General features: G+C 40.5%; 2 protein-coding genes across 4 annotated transcripts in view; both read left to right on the top strand.

Annotated features, from left to right (window-relative positions):
* Window positions 1-977, top strand: part of LOC124000586 (sideroflexin-5-like) — a 31,138-nt gene extending 30,161 nt beyond the window's left edge. For all 3 annotated transcript variants that reach the window (XM_046307081.1, XM_046307080.1, XM_046307082.1), the window contains one exon: window positions 149-977. In XM_046307081.1, coding sequence (XP_046163037.1) covers window positions 149-226 — 78 coding nt within the window. In that variant the 3' untranslated portion in view covers window positions 227-977. The remainder of the gene's footprint in view (window positions 1-148) is intronic.
* A 2,928-nt stretch (window positions 978-3,905) lies between these two features.
* smyd5 (SMYD family member 5) lies at window positions 3,906-16,360 on the top strand. Its single transcript, XM_046307040.1, has 13 exons — window positions 3,906-4,031; window positions 4,790-4,898; window positions 5,116-5,255; window positions 7,901-8,022; window positions 8,288-8,357; window positions 8,598-8,702; window positions 9,002-9,064; window positions 11,603-11,673; window positions 11,782-11,888; window positions 12,183-12,239; window positions 12,386-12,480; window positions 12,967-13,037; window positions 15,262-16,360. Exons 1-13 carry the CDS (start codon window positions 3,939-3,941, stop codon window positions 15,392-15,394), a joined length of 1,236 nt encoding a protein of 411 aa, XP_046162996.1. The 5' UTR covers window positions 3,906-3,938; the 3' UTR covers window positions 15,395-16,360.
* The last annotated feature ends 2,587 nt before the right edge of the window (window positions 16,361-18,947 follow it).

Here is an 18,947-nt window from a genome sequence, read left to right as displayed (position 1 = left end):
CTCACACACACTTCACTTGTCTCTCTTGTAATTAAGAACGAACGATAAAGGTTCTGGATTTAGAGGTACTGTGACAGGCTATTAGGTGTTGCAGACGGTTGGTAGGCGTATTGTGTGTTTACATGTTTCTCTGGTTCAACTTCAACAGATAGAGGTGTCTCAGCTTGAGCCGGAGATCGCAATGGCAACAGATTGCAAGGTGGTGACCTACAACAAGGGACTGTGATGACTGGCCCCCGAGGAGAGAGTAGAGGACAGGGCACTGAACAGAGGTGCAAATTAGCCTCCTATTTGACTGGCTGTAACGGACACTCCAGGTCTCTCTCTGGTGTAGGGTGAAGTTGCCCCTAGACGCTGATCTTGGCTCAGTTTTGTATTTTCCCACTAATGGATTGGGGAGGAAAAGCTTATCCCAGATCTGAACCTAGGGGAAACTTCACCCTGGATCACTGTCTCCCATAGCATGGTAACAGCTCCAGGGACTTTTGGCTGCATTAAAATAGTGTAGCATAGATAATGTACTGTCTTAATCAATGGTTTTAATACAACACATTCCATGGAATGTGAAAATTATGCAAATCAGTAAGGATTGAGAGGGGTTAACAGAACAATATTGTTGTCATATGTAATATGTTGTAATATGTTATGATGGAACTTTATAATGTAATGCCCATACCATACCAGCTATTTCGCAATTGGTCATGCTGATCAACCCAATTGTTTAAATTTTTATGAGATGTTTTTATTGTTGACCTGAAGTAAAAAAAAAAATGTTTAAGTAAAAGATACAATCTAAAATAGTTTTACAATCACATGAATCAGTGTTGAGTGATAGATCCTGACAGACTGTTACATACCCCTTGACTTATTCCACATTGTTTTGTTACAGACTGAATTCAAAATGTATTAGATAGATTTGTTTTCTCTCACCCATCTACACACAATACAGAAATATCTAATTTGCATAAGTATTCACACCCCTGAGTCAATCACATGTTAGAATCACCTATGGCAGTGATTACAGCTGTAAGTCTCTACGAGCTTTGCACACCTGGATTGTACAATATTTATACATTATTTTTTAAATTCTTCAAGCTCTGTCAAGTTGGTTGTTGATCATTGCTAAACATCCATTTAAGTCTATCCATAGATTTTCAAGCCTAATTAAGTCAAAACTGGAAGTAGGCCACTCAGGACCATTCAATGTTGTCTTGGTAAGCAACTCCAGTGTATATTTGGCCTTGTGTTTTAGGTTATTGTCCTGCTAAAAGGTTGTTGATCCATCCTCCATTTCTCCTATCACAGCCATTAAACTCTGTAACTGTTTTCAAGTCACCATTGGCTGGCCTCATGGTGTAATACCTGAGCGATTTCCTTCCTCTCCGGCAACTTAGTTAGGAAGGACACCTGTATCTTTGTAGTAACTGGGTGTATTGATACACCATCCAAAGTGTAATTATTTATTTCACCATGCTCAAACTGATATTCAATGTTTGCTTCTTTTTTTTTATTCACTGCTTGGCTGAGGGACCTTACAATTATCTGTATGTGTGGGGTACAGAGAGGAGGTAGTCACTCAAAATCATGTTAAACACTATTCTTGCACACAGTGAGCCAATGCAACTTTATTATGTAACTTGTTTAGCAAATATTTTCTCCTGAACCTATTTAGGCTTGCCATAACAAAGGGGTTGAATACTTATTGACTCAAGACATTTCAGATTTTCATTTATAATGAACTTGTAAAAAACTCTAAAAACATTCCATATTGACGTTATAATGTGTGTAGGCCAGTGACACAAAATGTGGAAAAAGTCAAGGGGTGTGAATACTTTCTGAAGTCACTGTATATCAAAAGATGGCCATCCTGTAATCATTCATCTCCATTCTACTGCATTTACATTTAAGTCATTTAGCAGACACTCTTATCCAGAGCGACTTACAAATTGGTGCATTCACCTTATGACATCCAGTGGAACAGTCACTTTACAATAGTGCATCTAAATCTTAAAGGGGGGGGGGGGAATACTTATCCTATCCTAGGTATTCCTTAAAGAGGTGGGGTTTCAGGTGTCTCCGGAAGGTGGTGATTGACTCCGCTGTCCTGGCGTCGTGAGGGAGTTTGTTCCACCATTGGGGGGGCCAGAGCAGCGAACAGTTTTGACTGGGCTGAGCGGGAGCTGTACTTCCTCAGTGGTAGGGAGGCGAGCAGGCCAGAGGTGGATGAACGCAGTGCCCTTGTTTGGGTGTAGGGCCTGATCAGAGCTGTTCTATTTAATTCTGTGTTCATGGCAAAATATATTGTCTGTAAACATCATCTCTATTGAATCCATTTTAAATTCAGGCTTTACCATAACAACATGTGGAAATAGTCTAGGGGTGTGAATACTTTATGAAAGCACTGTATAATCTGCTAAATGACTTAAATGTAAATGTAAAGAGCAGGCTAGGCTTTTCTGTAGGCTACTTGAGTCTGATGTAAAGATTACATAGAGGCCCCTGTCCAGAAACGGCCCCTAGCCTCTACACCCCGTACTACAGGCTATGGTTGAATCCCAGTTCTCCACCCTCCTCCCTAGGAGTGCACCATCATGGATTTAAAAGAACTGGATTGGTGTAAGATTCCACCACTATTATGGGGAATGTGCAAGTGCACACTTGGGGAGAAGGGTGGAGAATCGGGATGCAACCTAGGTCTGGGATGAATCTAGGCGCAGGCCGTGATCAACTCTGAAGAAGGCACAAAACACCGGGACAGGGTTGGAACCGCAAAAGGGAAAAAATAGGGAGTCTAATCAGGGAAAGGATCGGGAACAGGTGTGGGAAGACTAAATGATGATTAGGGGAATAGGAACAGCTGGGAGCAGGAACGAAACGACAGAGAAAGAGAGAGCAGGGTGATGACTAGGGCCATTCTAGGACATTCTAGAGGAAGTCGGTTTGTGGACCATGGTTGCTAAAAATAAAGTTTTCTATTCTACGTTTGATATTTTTGTACATTCCTTTCCCAATGATAATTGCATGAGAAAGGGTACAATACAGTATTGACTGATTGAAGAAGTTATATAACTGGTGCACAGTTATATTGCACAGTACAATGTTTTTGTGTGTATATAACATTATTACCAGAATACATTGTACTAACCGATGTGTTATCCATTACCTCCTCTACATATTTAAAACTGGAATCCTTAGTTGCTAAATTCATTTTTGGACTTAATTTAATGATATATATCCATTAATTCTTGAAGAATATAACTTATAAATGCCTCATTAGTTTAGTTCAAATGTACCCCCATCAGAACCCAAAATATAAGATTATTTTACTCCAATGTTTGTAAACAATGTAAACAAATACTGTGTAGCCTCAACATGGTTAAAACTATAATTGGTATATCATGGATGGTCAGTCCTTGCATCAATAGCTTTGTCTATGAATTTGAAAGTGGTGATATTTTTCCAGACGCATCATCACTCAGCTTTTAACCAAATCAGAGGTAGAGTGACTACTTTATTGTTTCAATTAAGGATTCTATTCTATGTATTTTCTGCTATTCAAAATGTACTAAATGTTATCTATGATTAAATTGCTTATCAAAATGTTTCGTAATATTCAAAAATATATAAACTTTTATTTGTCTTCTGTCAAATGCATGTATGCGTGACAGTTAGCCATTTACCTTTGCGTGACAATGAGGGTCAGCTTCCGCATAATTAATTCAGGTGCTGTAAAATATTGGAAAAAGTTTGGCGTTCATGATATGATTCATTACATTTCATCGAAGATAAAATCATGTCAGAATTTTGGAAGGCACTAATTGTAGTCAATCTGTATACAAGAAAAATACTAGCTAAATCAACCGCTAGAGGCCACTAAATGCCTACGGGTAGACTCTTCTAAAAACGTCAGAGTTGAAAGGTCGAAGGTTGTTTTGAAGATGGCTGCCCCCCAAGATGACATGTTTTCTCTCTGCGTCGACCCCACTAAAGTTAGCAGTTGTGTGGAAGTCCGATTTATTGACAAGATTAAGGTAATGAGCAGACAATGATTATTTTGAAAAGGCTCATTTCAAGGTTATCGGATCTAGCACCGTTTTGATGCCAAATTCATTGGCACGCATGCTGTCAATCTGTAGACTGGCTGGGCAAATCAAAAAATTATTCGCAGGACATAATTTGTTGTCATTTTTTTTGACGTTTTCTAGCAGGCTATAGCTACGTAGTTACTTGCTAGCTGTGTTAATGTTTTAGATTCATCATGGTGTAACCGATGTGAAATGGCTAGCTAGTTAGCGGGGTGCGCGCAAATAGCGCTTCAATTGGTGACGTCACTCCCCTTGCTCACAGCAAGGGCCGCGGCTTTTGTGGAGCGATGGGTAACGATGCTTTGAGGGTGGGTGGCTGTTGTAGATGTGTGCCGAAGTTCCCTGGAACAATCCCGGGTAGGGGCGAGGAGAGGGACGGGAAGGTATACTGTTAAAATGGCTTATTGTAGTTAGCTAGCAACTTACGTTCACCACCAATTACAGTCACCACCGTCATGCCACATGGATTGCTATCTGATTCCTTTTAAAACTAGCTAAGCTTTTTGTCTAGTTAAACAACTAGCATCTTGAAACGTTAGCTATCTAAGTATGCACAAAGATACCTTTTGGGGGGCTAATAAAAGTGCAACGGCTAGCCTGTTCTGAGTCAATAGGATACACTTTGTGTGGATAAAGTATGGGTAGGTGCATGTTACTGTAATTGACAATGCTTTTTATATCTAAACATTTGGTTTTTATTTTAGGGCAAGGGATTATTCGCCAAGAAGGCCATCAAGAAAGGAGACACCATTTTTATTGAGCGCCCTCTTGTCTCTGCCCAGTTCTTGTGGAATTCCCTGTACAAGTACAAAGGTGAGGTGTTATAGTTTCAAGATTTAGGTGATTGACAGACTGAACACATCCTCCTTCCTAAAATCGTGGAGCAAAAATGTTCCAGCATGCTTTGCTTTTTAGATTAACATAGGCCAAGGGGGAAACCTCACATTTTGAGTCTTTTGAATGGTCTTTAATATTTAGTGACATGGCCCTTAGTTGTCTCATTTATCATCCATCCCTGTCTCTTCTCCAGCCTGTGAGTTTTGCTTGCGTGCTCTGGAGACAGCCGAGGATAATGCCCGTAGACTCAGTGGCATCCCTGACCTCAGTCTACCCCACCCCGAGCTGTGCAAAGTGCATCCAGAGCTGCACCAAGCTTGCCCACAATGCCAGGTGTGTGCCTTTCACAAGTCTTCCTCATCTGCACTTCCAATTAAGGACTGGACCGTACTGATCGAAAAACACATTGTAACCCATTTTTGAAAGTGGGTTTTAGCATATATTTTCGTTTGTCTCCTGCATCTTCGCAAACTGAAGTTTAATTGTAAGGATGTTTTTTCTATTAATAGCGTAAAATTAAGATGTACAGAAAGACTCATGTGAAGGCCAAATTACAGAGGAGGAACTTCTTGATGCAATTAAAGCCTTTAAGTCCAGTAAAACTCCAGGGCTGGATGGCATACCAGTTGAGGTACATCAAACCTTTTTCCATTATTAGCATGTTTTGATCACTTCTATAAAAATGGTAGACTATTGAATACTCAGCAAGAAGGTCTGATTTCACTATTACTGAAACCGGACCCAGGTGGTAAATCCAGCCCACCTTAAAAAACTGCCCTTTACACTTCACTGTTGTGATGCAAAAATTCTAGCAAAATGCATAGAATAAAATAAAATAAAAACTATTGTCAGACAAGTTTTTTTTACATGGATGATACATAGGAAATAATATAAGAGAAGTACTGGAAACAATAGAACACTATGAAAAATCGGGGAAACCGGGCCTGGTGTTCATTTTGAAAAGTACGACTAGGAGATTTATATATAAATGGAGTATTTTAATTTTGGAGGATCTCTTATACAATGGGTTAAAGTTATGTATAGTAACTCGAGTTGTAAACGAGTAAATAATGGCTACTTCTCAGAAAGTATTAAACTTTCAAGAGGAGTGAAACAATGTTGTCCACTACCAGCATATCTATTAATAAACACGTACCATATATTGTAATTATGGCCTATTTATTGCCTTAACTCCCTTATCTTACTTCATTTGCACTCACTGTGTATAGACTTTCTGTTTTCACCACAATGCATTTTAATAGAAAGTTAGCAAAATTAGATATATTGCGCCATGAAAAGGTAAATACCTGTCTATTTGTTGGAAAATCACCCTGATTAATTATTTAGTCATATCCCAGTTTACGTATTTACTCATGGCCCTGGCTACATTGAACGACTTGTTTTTTAAACTGTATGAGCAAATTATATTCTACTTTATTTTTAATGGCAAGCCAGACCAGACAAAATTAAACGTGCCTATTTATATAATTAATATGAATTCAGAGGGCTGAAATGTAAATATTAAAGCATTGAACCTTTCACTAAATGCTTCAGTCATACAAAAGTTGTACTTCAATCTGAACTGGTTTTCCAGCAGATTAGTAAGAATAGCTCATCACACATTCAAAAAAGCCTTTTTTCCTTTTATTCAGATTACAACACCTTTCGGTTATTTGAAAATGAAATAATCTCTAGAATATCCCTATTTTTGAAACAAGCCATGGAAAGCTGGTTGCAATTTCTGTTTAATCTAAATTAAAAGACAGAACAAATATTACAACAAATATTATGGTTAAACTCCTATACTAATTGATACAAAAAATATATATTTTATTTTTGGAAAAATCATATAATTATCTAATCTTTGTTAATAATATCATAAATGCAGCTGAGGGAGTTATGTCACACATACGGCTAACATTAATGTACAGAAATGTCTGCTTTATTCAGAACTACAGCCAACTGATTGCAGCATTACCACTGGCCCTACATTAGACCAAAATTGGTTAAAGAAAAAATAAATATACCAGTTTCAATTAAGGACTAAAAAATGGACAGCTGCGCCATTAAAGGTTGCAAATTAGTTGGGAAGAGATTTTCAATGTGCCGATTCCATGGCACGTGGTTTATGAACTGATGGATTCAAAACGTATAGTTGTCCCATTTTAAATTATTTTGCTAAATTATTGCAACCATTAAAATGTTATGTATGTGGGGGAAACATCCATCCCAGCTCTGTAGATTTTGCTGTGGGGATACAGAATCATTAGATCACTTGTTTTGGTACCTTCCACATGTAGTGTGTTTTTGGTCACAGGTTCAGAAATGGCTTTACAATGTTTACCTGGAGATAGCACTGCAAATAGCACTGCTGGGTGACTTGAAAAGCCATAGTCAGTCAGTCAATCAATCAATCTAATAATACTCCAAGTAAAAATGTTCATCTTTAATTTCTTTCTATGAGAATAGAAAGGTTCAGGACTTTTATGAAACATTACAGCAGAGTTGAAAAATATTTGGGAATGAGATTGATGGGAGGATTTGAGGGTAACAGAAGGGTGGTACAAAAAAAGACAACTAATGTCAAATATTCTGTGACTGTATATTTTATGTATAAGCTTTAAGTAGAGGCCTAAGTATTGTTGTCCATTAGATTACTCCTATTAGGGGAATAATAATAAAGGGGAAATTATAAAACATATGGGGGATTGGAAATTATGAAGACAATCTTCAATATTCAAGCTGTTCTACTCCCTAAAAAATACAAATAAATACATACATTGTACTGGAAAGCAATATGGAAGATTCCTACTTTGCCTGTGTTTTCAGATCAGTAAAGATGAAGGATTAGACGCCATTTAAATGAGATGTACCTACCCAATGCCACATGGAAATGTGTTGATATCCTGTAGCTACTTCCTCCAATCTAGTCCAGTGTCTCGTTTTGGGTTTCAGTGAGACTTTGTTTTCCCCTGCAGGTGATGTACTGTAGCAACGAGTGTCGGCAGGCTGCGGCAGACCAGTACCATCGGGCCCTGTGCCTAGGCACCTCCCAAGAGGACCCAAACCACCCCATCAGCAAACTAAAGGATGCCTGGAGGTGAGAGATGGATTTTCTGTTTAATTGAATACCACTAGATGGGGCCCATATTTTTCTTGGGCTGGATTTAATATTTTTACTAGCTGTCAAATCCTTGCTCACCTCCCTCTCAAAGCACCCTCCCTTGCAACTAATTCGATTTGTGTAAACGAGGGCGAGAAAGCAAGGATTTGACAGCTAGTAACGTTTTCAGATCCAGCCCCAGTAATATTTTGTCTGTGATTTCTGCAGTATGAATTGACATTGTTCCTTATCTGTCCCCTAGGAGCATGCACTACCCTCCTGAGACCTCCAGCATCATGCTCATGGCCAGGATGGTGGCCACTGTCAAACAGGTGTGCCTCTGCCTCTGCCTTTTTTTGTTGAGCTTCTCCAGTTCCAAAGTGGGTTGCACTTTGTATTTGCATTCTGTCTTTGTGGTGAATGTTAGTTTGAGATTTGAAAGATCTTCACAATGCCTGGAGAAGCATTTAACCTGTCAGTTTGATATAATAAACCTATATTCTTCGCATACCTGTGCATAATATGTATTTCTCAAACATAATAATAATGTTTGAATAATTTGTGTCATGCAGGCCCAAGACAAAGGGCACTGGCAGAAGCTGTTCTCTCAATTCTGCAGCCGTGCGGCCAACGAGGAGGAGGAGATTGCACATAAGCTGCTGGGAGAGAAGTTCCAGGTAAGCATAGAGATAATGACTGTGTCTACAAATGTTAGCTACAAGCTGTTAAATCCTTGCTTCCCGCATCCTTGTTTCCTAAATTCCCCTTAAGGCTCATTGGAGGAGGTCTGAGGAAAGGACCTTGGAACACTCTTCCAATGTGCTTTGAGAAGAATTGAGGAAACCAGGTTTGAGGTTCAAAGTTGGTTAAAATAAAATGTGGTCAGTATTACCTTTGAGTCACCATTGGAATATATTTTAAAACGCTTACTTAATGACTGTTACCTTCATTTTGACATATTGTATTGGGTTTGTAGGGGCAGTTGACCGTACTACGAACCCTGTTTACAACGGCACTTTACGACGATCATCTCAATCGGGTCAGTGCGGCACCATTTCCCCTTTCACAACCAATTTATTTATAGGCATAAAGTCGTGGCCAAAAGTTTTGAGAATGACACAAATATACATTTTCACAAAGTCTACTGCCTCAGTGTCTAGATATTTTTGTCAGATGTTACTACTGAAGTATAATTACAAGCATTTCATAAGTGTCAAGGGCTTTTATTGACAATTATATGAAGTTGAGAGTCAATATTTGCAGTGTTGACCCTTCTTTTTCAAGACCTCTGCAATCTGCAGAGGTCTTATTGCAAGGTGCTCCATCATGCTGGAAAATGCATTGTTCGTCACCAAACTGTTCCTGGATGGTTGGGAGAAGTTGCTCTCGAAGGATGTGTTGGTACCATTCTTTATTCGTGGCTGTGTTCTTAGGAAAAATTGTGAGTGAGCCCACTCCCTTGGCTGAGAAGCAACCCCACACATGAATGGTCTCAGGATGCTTTACTGTTGGCATGACACAGGACTGATGGTAGCGCTCACCTTGTCTTCTCCGGACAAGCTTTTTTCCGGATGCCCCAAACAATCGGAAAGGGGATTCATCAGAGAAAATAACTTTACCCGAGTCCTCAGCAGTCCAATCCATGTACCTTTTGCAGAATATCAGTCGGTCCTGATGTTTTTCCTGGAGAGGAACCAGGCCATCCTCAAAGTCTTCGCCTCAACTGTGTGTGCAGATGCACTCACACCTTCCTCCTGCCATTTCTGAGCCATCTCTGTACTGCTGGTGCCCCGATCCCGCAGCTGAATCAACTTTAGGAGACGGTCCTGGCGCTTGCTGGACTTTCTTGGGCGCCCTGAAGCCTTCTTCACAACAATTGAACCGCTCTCCTTGAAGTACTTGATGATCTGATGAATGGTTGATTTATGTGCAATCTTACTGGCAGCAATATCCTTGCCTGTGAAGCCCTTTTGTGAAAGCAATGAAAGCAATGATGACGGCACATGTTTCCTTGCAGGTAACAATGGTTGACAGAGGAAGAGCAATGATTCCAAGCACCACCCTCCTTTTGAAGTTTCCAGTCTGTTATTCCAACTCAATCAGCATCACAGAGTGATCTCCAGCCCTGTCCTCGTCAACACTCACACCTGTGTTAACCTCTTCAGTCGACCCTCTACTTTTTCGAACATTCTGTTAAAAATCGCGCAACATTTCAGCGCCCTGCTACTCATGCCAGGAATATAGTATATGCATATGATTAGTATGTGTGGATAGAAAACACTCAGCCGTTTATAAAACTGGTTAAATCACGGCTGTGACTTTAACAGAACATGCGTTTCATTGAAAAGTGTAGGAAAATCTGATCACTGAAAGTGGAAAAATATATCCATCCGCCGCTTCAACCCATTGTTATGGGCGAAAGACATTAAATAGGGCTGAGGTTGCAGTACCTACAGCTTCCACACGATGTCAACAGTCTTGTCATTTGCCAATTCTTTGTTTCTTGGTCAAACGAAGGTCTTCAGGTCTCCGACCGGATATTTTGGTTGAGATATTTTGGTTGAGAAATACACGGACAGTATTTCAAGACGGACCCCTATAGAAAACACTTCGTCTCGTGATTAATTTGATCGCTTATTAACGTTTACTAATACCTAAAGTTGCATTACAAAAGTATTTCGAAGTGTTTTGTGAAAGTTTATCGTCGACTTTTTGAATTTAAAAAAATGACGTTACGTTATGAAACGCTATTTTTTTTCGTTTATCACACAGTCTTCATAGATCGATATCTAGGCTATATATGGACCGATTTAATCGAAAAAAAGACCCAATAGTGATTATGGGACATCTAGGAGTGCCAACAAAGAAGATGGTCAAGGGTAATGAATGTTTTATATTTTATTTGTGCTGTTTGTGTAGCGCCGACTGCTAATTATTTTGTTTACGTCCCCTGCGGGTCTTTTGGGCTGTTACATGCTATCAGATAATAGCTTCTCATGCTTTCGCCGAAAAGCATTTTAAAAATCTGACTTGTTGCCTGGATTCACAACGAGTGTAGCTTTAATTCAATACCCTGCATGTGTATTTTAATGAACGTTTGAGTTTTAACTAATACTATTAGCATTTAGCATAGCGCATTTGCATTTCCAGAGCTCTAGATGGGACGCCTGCGTGCCAGGTAGGAGCAAGAGGTTAACGAGAGAATCACTGACATGATGTCAGCTGGTCCTTTTGTGGCAGGGCTGAAATGCAGTGGAAATGTTTTTGGGGGATTCAGTTCATTTACATGGCAAAGGGGGACTTTGCAATTCATCTGATCACTCTTCATAACATTCTTGAGTATATGCAAATTGCCATCATACAAACTGAGGCAGCAGACTTTGTGAAAATTAATATTTGTGTCATTCTCAACTTTTGGCCACGACTGTACATGTTTTTCGAGCTGGTACTTAGCTACTTCTTCGCTCCCAGTAGACAAGACTGTAAAATAATGTCTTTGATTGAACAATTTCTTATGGACATGTGTGATTATGACGCAGATAGTTTATGCTATAAGGTGTGTCCTTGCATGTTACAGTGGTTTACACCTGAGGGATTTCGTTCCCTATTCTCCCTTGTGGGGACCAATGGTCAGGGTATAGGTACCAGGTAAGGTTCATCTCTAAATCTCCAACTCATAAATAATGCACTGTGCCATTAGTCTGTATATTTTTCCATTTAAAGTGCTGACATTGTTTCTTATGTCTCGTTATCTAGTTCTCTCAGCCAATGGGTTCATGCATGTGATGCTTTGGCGCTGACTAGCCAGCAGAGGGAGCAATTGGATTCCTTCATTGACCAACTATACAAGGATATCGAGAAAGGTCACAATTCCCTCCCTACACTCAAATACAGTGCCGTTTCCTGTGACATCTGTACCGTTTGAGGAATACTGCGGAAAACTGTCTGATAAATAGATTTGAGTCTAAACCTACATTACCAAGAAAGTTCTTCAGAGGCTTTGTACAGCTCACATTTTTATGAAAGATAGTAAATAATACTTGGCGCCTCTGAATTGGGGTGGCTTGACTCAGGCATATTTGAAATCGTTAGTAATATGGAATGAATCTCCTCTACTGACAATGTAGGTCAGAGCTGAATTAGATTTGTCTCCGCAGAGACCGGTGACTTTCTGAACTGCGAGGGTTCCGGGCTCTTCCTACTGCAAAGCGCATGTGAGTCGTCACTATCGGATGGTTTCTAACCCCAGCTCCCAGAATCCTCAAACTTGCTCAACATACAGAATCAATTAAATGAACTAGAAATACTTTTTTTCACTGGTCAAAAGTTTGATTGTTTGATTATTTTGTCTACTCTCTAGGTAACCATAGCTGCATACCGAATGCGGCAGCATCTTTCCCGAGCAACAACTTCTTGCTTCATCTAAGTGCCCTAAATGACATCAGCCCTGGAGAGGTCAGAAGAGGATGCTGGGGTGGGGGGGGGTGATAAATTCTGGCCGTGGATAGATGGGACAGAACATCCTGGCTGGCTATGTTGTCAGCTGGTATTAGGGGTCTGAGGCTTTAATGATTAGAGCGGTTGTGTCAGGCTGTCAGAGAGATTGAGAAGGTTTGCATCTGCCCGTTACAGAAGCGTCAGAAGGGGCCAGAGAAATGTTTTGCCAGCCGATTGAATTCTGGCAAAAAATGTGAGCGCTTTAGTGTCATTCTAATGACCATGACAGGATAGTGACAAGATTTGGCGCCTGCTGCTGAATAAACATGAAACAACCAGATAAAGTAACAAAACTTGAACAATAACTCTAGTAGTTTGAAGTGGCTAACTGTCATTCAGTGTTGTGTAAATGAATCCCTATATAGTAACTGTAATGGGAGGTCTTTTGATGTGAATGTCCTCATCTGCTAACATGTTATAAACTCTGTTTCCTCACATCTCCAGGAGATCGGTATCAGTTACTTGGACTGCTGTCAGCGTGACAGGAGCCGTCATAGCAGACACAAAATCCTGAGGTAAACAACTGAAATCCCCTGTGTACCAATCCTTTTGACAGACTCAAACTGTTACTAGTTCAGTCAAGATCAATGGCCACCCTCCCAGGCAATAACGGGCAGTCCTGGGCCAGCACAGCCAAGGGGTTCTGGCAGTTATTCCGGGGGCCTACCTATGCTCCGGTACTGATTTTTACCCCCTTAAACCCAGGGCTGGTTTGCTCTGCGGGAACCGATTTTGGATTCATATTCACTGTATCCTGTTGAAAGGCACTTCACCTTTGAAAATCTGCAACTCCCAGAAACTGAAGGTAGTGAAGCATGAACAAAGACTGGTCTCGGTCTCTTTTCTCAGAAAACCAAAGCTGGTGGATAAATTAAGATGGTTCACTCAGGTGGTTTACCGTTGAAGAAGAAAAAAGAAAGAAGTCAATTCCAGTCTACTTAAAGGCCCAGTTCAGTCAAACATTTTCTGTGCTTTATATACACTTTATATACAAAAGTATGTGTACACCCCTTCAAATGAGTGGATTCAGCCATTTTGACAGGTGTATAAAACCGAGCACACAGCCATGCAATATCCATAGACAAACATTGGCAGTAGAATGGCCTTATTGAAGAGCTCATTGACTTTCAACTTGGTACCGTCATAAGATGCCACCTTTCCAACATGTCAGTCCGTCAAATTTCTGCCCTGCTAGAGCTGCCCCGGTCAACTGTAAGTGCTATTATTTTGAAGTGGAAACATCTAGGAGCAACAATGGCACGGCCGCAAAGTGGTAGGCCACACAAGCTCACAGAACGGGACCACCGATTGCTGAAGCGATTTGCGTGTAAAAATCATCTGTCCTCAGTTGCAACGCTCTCTACCGAGTTCCAAGCTGCCTCTGGAAGCAACGTCAGCACAGAACTGTTCGTCGGGAGCGCCATGAAAGGGGTTTCCATGGCCGAGCAGCCACACACAAGCCTAAGATCACCATGCGCAATGCCAAGCGTCGGCTGGAGTGGTGTAAAGCTCGTCCCTATTGGACTCTGGAGCAGTGGAAATGCGTTCTCTGGAGTAATGAATCATGTTTCACCATCTGGCATTCCGACGGACGAATCTTGGTTTGGCGGATGCCAGGAAAACACTACCTGCCCGAATGCATCGTACCAACTGTGAAGTTTGGTGGAGGAGGAACAGTCGTCTGGGGCTGTTTTTCATGGTTTGTGCTAGGCCCCTGAAGGGATATCTTAATGCTACAGCATACAATGACATTCTAGACATTTCTGGGCTTCCAACTTTGTGGCACTAGTTTGGGGAAGGCCCTTTCTTGTTTCAGCATGACAATGCCCCCGAGCACAAATTGAGGTCTACGCAGAAATGGTTTGTTGAGATCTGTGTGGAAGAACTCTCATCCCCATCAAACACCTTTGGGATGAATTGGAACGCCGACTTCGAGCCATGCCTCATCACCCAACAGCAGTGACCAACATTAAAGCCTTCCCAGAAGAGTGGAGGCTGTTATAGAATCGATGGGGGGACCAACTCCATATGAATGTCCAGATGTTCGACGAGCAGGTGTCCACATACTTTTCGCCATGTATTATATATTCCCACACTGAAGTTGGAATAATACTTTGAAATGTTGAAAATTATGATAATGCCCCTTTGGTATAAGAGCTGTTTGGAAATGTCAGCTTGTTTTTGTAGACCAATACCAAAGAGTTCTAAACCTCTGCCAATAAGAGGTCGTTTTCAACTCCCAACTCAGACCCTCCCAGACAGTCCTAGCTAAATTATTGCTTAAGAAATTGCTCTTTTTGCTTCTTCTCAACTGTTTAAATTTATAACAATCACAGTAACCTACTTAATTTTTACCCAGAAATGATTTGATATTGAGATTAAAATGTCTGCATTAGACCTTTAACTGGTTGTCTCCCCTATAGACACCAATGCAATAGCAGCTGAGTCTGTTCTACTTAGTTCATTGACTTTCATTGAACCAGAACAAAACAGCGAGTAGGGTGTCTCGCTTCCTCTTCCTATTCAGACCCACATTGTATTACGCTTACATAAACAGTAAGTTTACCGTGTGGAATCATGGCATTTATTTTTGAGGAGCTTGCAGATTTGATGCAAATGTATTTTATCAGTCTGCGTTATATTCTTTATTCTTCCTTTTGCTCTCTCGCCAAGGCAATCTTTGTCCAGAACGAGACACGCAGCCATGTGACTTATGTAACATCGTTATTCTCTTCCCAGGGATAACTACCTGTTCATCTGCTCGTGTCCAAAATGTGTGTCTCAGATGGATGAGTTGGATCTGACGTCGGACGAGGAGGAGGAGGAGGAGGAGGAGGGGGATGACATGGAGGACGAGATGACGGACGTCTGAGGGGGTAAAAAGACTCGCTCTGTTCCCACTCACCCCCTCCCTCCCTAATCCACTCACTCAGCCATGCTAGCTAACTGCACAGTGAAAACCAACCTTAAAGAAGACCTTGCATATCACCAAACATATCAAATTCGTTATGTAACTAAATATTTTTTTCAAGGAAATTAAGTCACTCACTGGCCCTACTCTTTGGATCTCCCCCTTGAAAAGCGTTTGCTCACATTACTGTACAGTAGCAGACGTTTTGGCTGTCACCTCTCGTGTATCTTCTGCTAATTGGAAAAGTTTACATGGAAGACGTCCAGTTCACTAATGTTTTTCATTTATCACCGTTTTTAGTACATCTAGAATGGTAGAAACCATTAAATTTGCAAGATGTAATTTATTCCTCGTGTTGAGTGCATTAGGTGTAGATTAATTCAGACAGAATTATATGGTGCCTGTTCTGCCAAGGATAATTCACTTGGCAAACCAAGTAGTGATAACATTACAGTATGGACAGTATAGAAGAAGTAACTGACCCTAATTTAAGTACATATATTTTCATATGAGATTAGAAACGGTCATTGCAAGCGATGAGGTAACCATCAGCCAGGATATTACTCTGAGACCTTGAGCTGTTGAAAGCTTTTGTCAGTTAACTATTTGCTCTTTATTGAGTAGAGCAGATTTTCACTGTTATTTGACGAATGAAATTGCTGCTACTGCCCACACATGAATCAATACAACCGCAATGACTGTAATCTTCAGTGCCAACATTTTCAATGTTACCGGACAAATATGGCTAACATCGAATGACTAACTTCAATTATCTCAGTTGGCATTTCAGAGCAGTGGTGCATGAGAACAAATAGCTTTTGATGCCACACAATGAAATGCTGCAATGTAAGAGCAGCAGTAAATAATGTATGAGAATCCTAGAAATTATAATTTTTATTGCTCTGGCATAAACCATTGAGATTAAAATGTCTTGTCTCTTATTTGCTTTATTTGTATTCTCAGTACAATTTTGATTAAAGCAGAAGTTAAGCCAACTGGCAATTTCTCAGTCTTCATCAAATATGAACCACAAGTCAACATTGTTTGAAGCAGACTGATATCCTGTGGATAACTAGATATTCTGAAGTCATTAAGTCTTATTTGTTAGTTGTCGCCAACATCTTTGAGAGCATGAAGATTTGACAAGTAATTCCTTTCTAGTTATTTTCTACTTCATTAGTGGGTCTTTTTAATAATGCTTTCATTTGTGTGCCTGTTATAGGCTATCTATTTGCCTGATGACTCAAAACTGAATTATTCTGCTGCTCTATCGTTTGATACATAGGTCAGACTGCCATCATTGAAGTTGTTTGTGGTGACGTCAAAATGAGGGGTGTTGTACAAAACAAAGAAATCAGCGAGTGGATCATCTTTAACCAATCAAGAGTATCAAAGCCCATTACTAATTTTCATGTGATCTTGCTCTGGCCCAACCCATCATTTTTTCTATTATAATTGATTTCCGTTATAAAAATCTTCAGGGAGGTACCCGATCCAGACTCGGAGAAGAAACTTAACATAGTGTTTGGCTGGAGCAAGTATTTTTGGGTAGCCAGACAAATTATCTATTGATAGCCACATTTTCTGAGTGACCTATTTTGTGACTTCACACAAGCTCCCATTGTTTTTCAGTAACACACATGTTCATCAGTGTCAGCCTATTTTCCCTATGGGAATGGTTTAGATGAGTCAAATGCAAATTTCCATTGGAAGAGAACGCATGTTTTTCTTCCATGAGAGGATGCACATAGCTGGAGCCAGGCATGGTGGGAGGCTGGACCTCTGAACAAGTCCAACACCCATTGGTCGTCATCCTCAGAGCTCATGCCAGTATCCCCACGGGACTTCAGCTCTGGAATGAGGCCAGGCTTTTGGCAGAGAAGTCCATTGAAGGGGTCGAGGGCATGCAGTCACACACATGCACAACACTAATTGCTTAGTTTGTTCTACTGTATAGAAGTCATTTAATAACCCATTCATAGACCCTTACTACCTTTAGCGCCTATTGATAATAGTATATTCTGGTCAGGGGAGTTTTATGAGCCCCGATGCTAGTTCTGAACGTTAAACACATCGCTTGTGGTAAGGTTTTCATATCCGCGACAAATATTTTTTTTTTTTAAGGTTAAATTACTGCATACCTTTTATAGGGTTAGTGTTCCCGTACAGCCATACAGTGGGGCAAAAAAAAGTATTTAGTCAGCCACCAATTGTGCAAGTTCTCCCACTTAGAAAGATGAGGCCTGTCATTTTCATCATAGGTACACTTCAACTATGACAGACAAAATGAGAGAAAATAATCCAGAAAATCACATTGTAGGATTTTTAATGAATTTATTTGCAAATTATGGTGGAAAATAAGTATTTGGTCAAAAAAAATAAGTTTATCTCAAAACTTTGTTATTTACCCTTTGTTGGCAATGACAGGTCAAATGTTTTCTGTAAATTTTCTGCAACACACTGTTGCTGGTATTTTGGCCCATTCCTCCATGCAGATCTCCTCTAGAGCAGTGATGTTTTGGGGCTGTTGCTGGGCAACACAGACTTTCAACTCCCTCCAAAGATTTTCTATGGGGTTGAGATCTGGAGATTGGCTAGGCCCCTCCAGGACCTTGAAATGCTTCTTACGAAGCCACTCCTTCATTGCCCGGGCGGTGTGTTTGGGATCATTGTCATGCTGAAAGACCCAGCCACGTTTCATCTTCAATGCCCTTGCTGATGGTAGGCTTTGTTACTTTGGTCCCAGCTCTCTGCAGGTCATTCACTAGGTCCCCCCGTGTGGTTCTGGGATTTTTGCTCACCATTCTTGTGATCATTTTGACCCCACGGGATGAGATCTTGCGTGGAGCCCCAGATCGAGGGAGATTATCAGTGATCTTGTATTTCCATTTCCTAATAATTGCTCCCACAGTTGATTTCTTCAAACCAAGCTGCTTACCTATTGCAGATGCAGTCTTCCCAGCCTGGTGCAGGTCTACAATTTTGTTTCTGGTGTCCTTTGACAGCTCTTTGGTCTTGGCCATAGTGGAGTTTGGAGTGTGACTGTTTGAGGTTGTGGACAGGTGTCTTTTAAACTGATAACAAGTTCAAACAGGTGCCATTAATACAGATGATGAGTGGAGGACAGAGGAGCCTCTTAAAGAAGAAGTTACAGGTCTGTGAGAGCCAGAAATCTTGCTTGTTTGTAGGTGACCAAATACTTATTTTCCACCATAATTTGCAAATTAATAAAAAATCCTACAATGTGGTTTTCTGGGGTTTTTTTCTCCTCATTTTGTCTGTCATAGTTGAAGCGTACCTATGATAAATTACAGGCCTCATCTTTTTAAGTAGGAGAACTTGCACAATTGGTGGCTGACTAAATTTCTTCTTTGCAAAGATAATCTATCTACCTGACCGGTTTGGCATATCAAGAAGCTGATTAAACAGCATGATCATTACACAGATGCACCTTGTGCTGGAGACAATAAAAGGCCACTCTAAAATGTGCAATTGTCACACAACGCCACAGATG

This window comes from Oncorhynchus gorbuscha, linkage group LG16 (genome assembly GCF_021184085.1).
Source record: "Oncorhynchus gorbuscha isolate QuinsamMale2020 ecotype Even-year linkage group LG16, OgorEven_v1.0, whole genome shotgun sequence".
In the NCBI taxonomy this organism is placed as follows: domain Eukaryota; kingdom Metazoa; phylum Chordata; class Actinopteri; order Salmoniformes; family Salmonidae; genus Oncorhynchus; species Oncorhynchus gorbuscha.
Note: the sequence above shows the minus strand (reverse complement) of the source record. Positions and strands in the feature narration are given on the sequence as shown.

Coding starts and splice junctions, on each gene's coding strand:
- smyd5 (XM_046307040.1), top strand. CDS start 3,939: ATGGCTGCCCCCCAAGATGACATGTTTTCTCTCTGCGTCGACCCCACT. Junction 9,065..11,602: donor ACGACGATCATCTCAATCGG/GTCAGTGCGGCA, acceptor TGCATGTTACAG/TGGTTTACACCTGAGGGATT. Junction 12,240..12,385: donor CTTCCTACTGCAAAGCGCAT/GTGAGTCGTCAC, acceptor TCTACTCTCTAG/GTAACCATAGCTGCATACCG.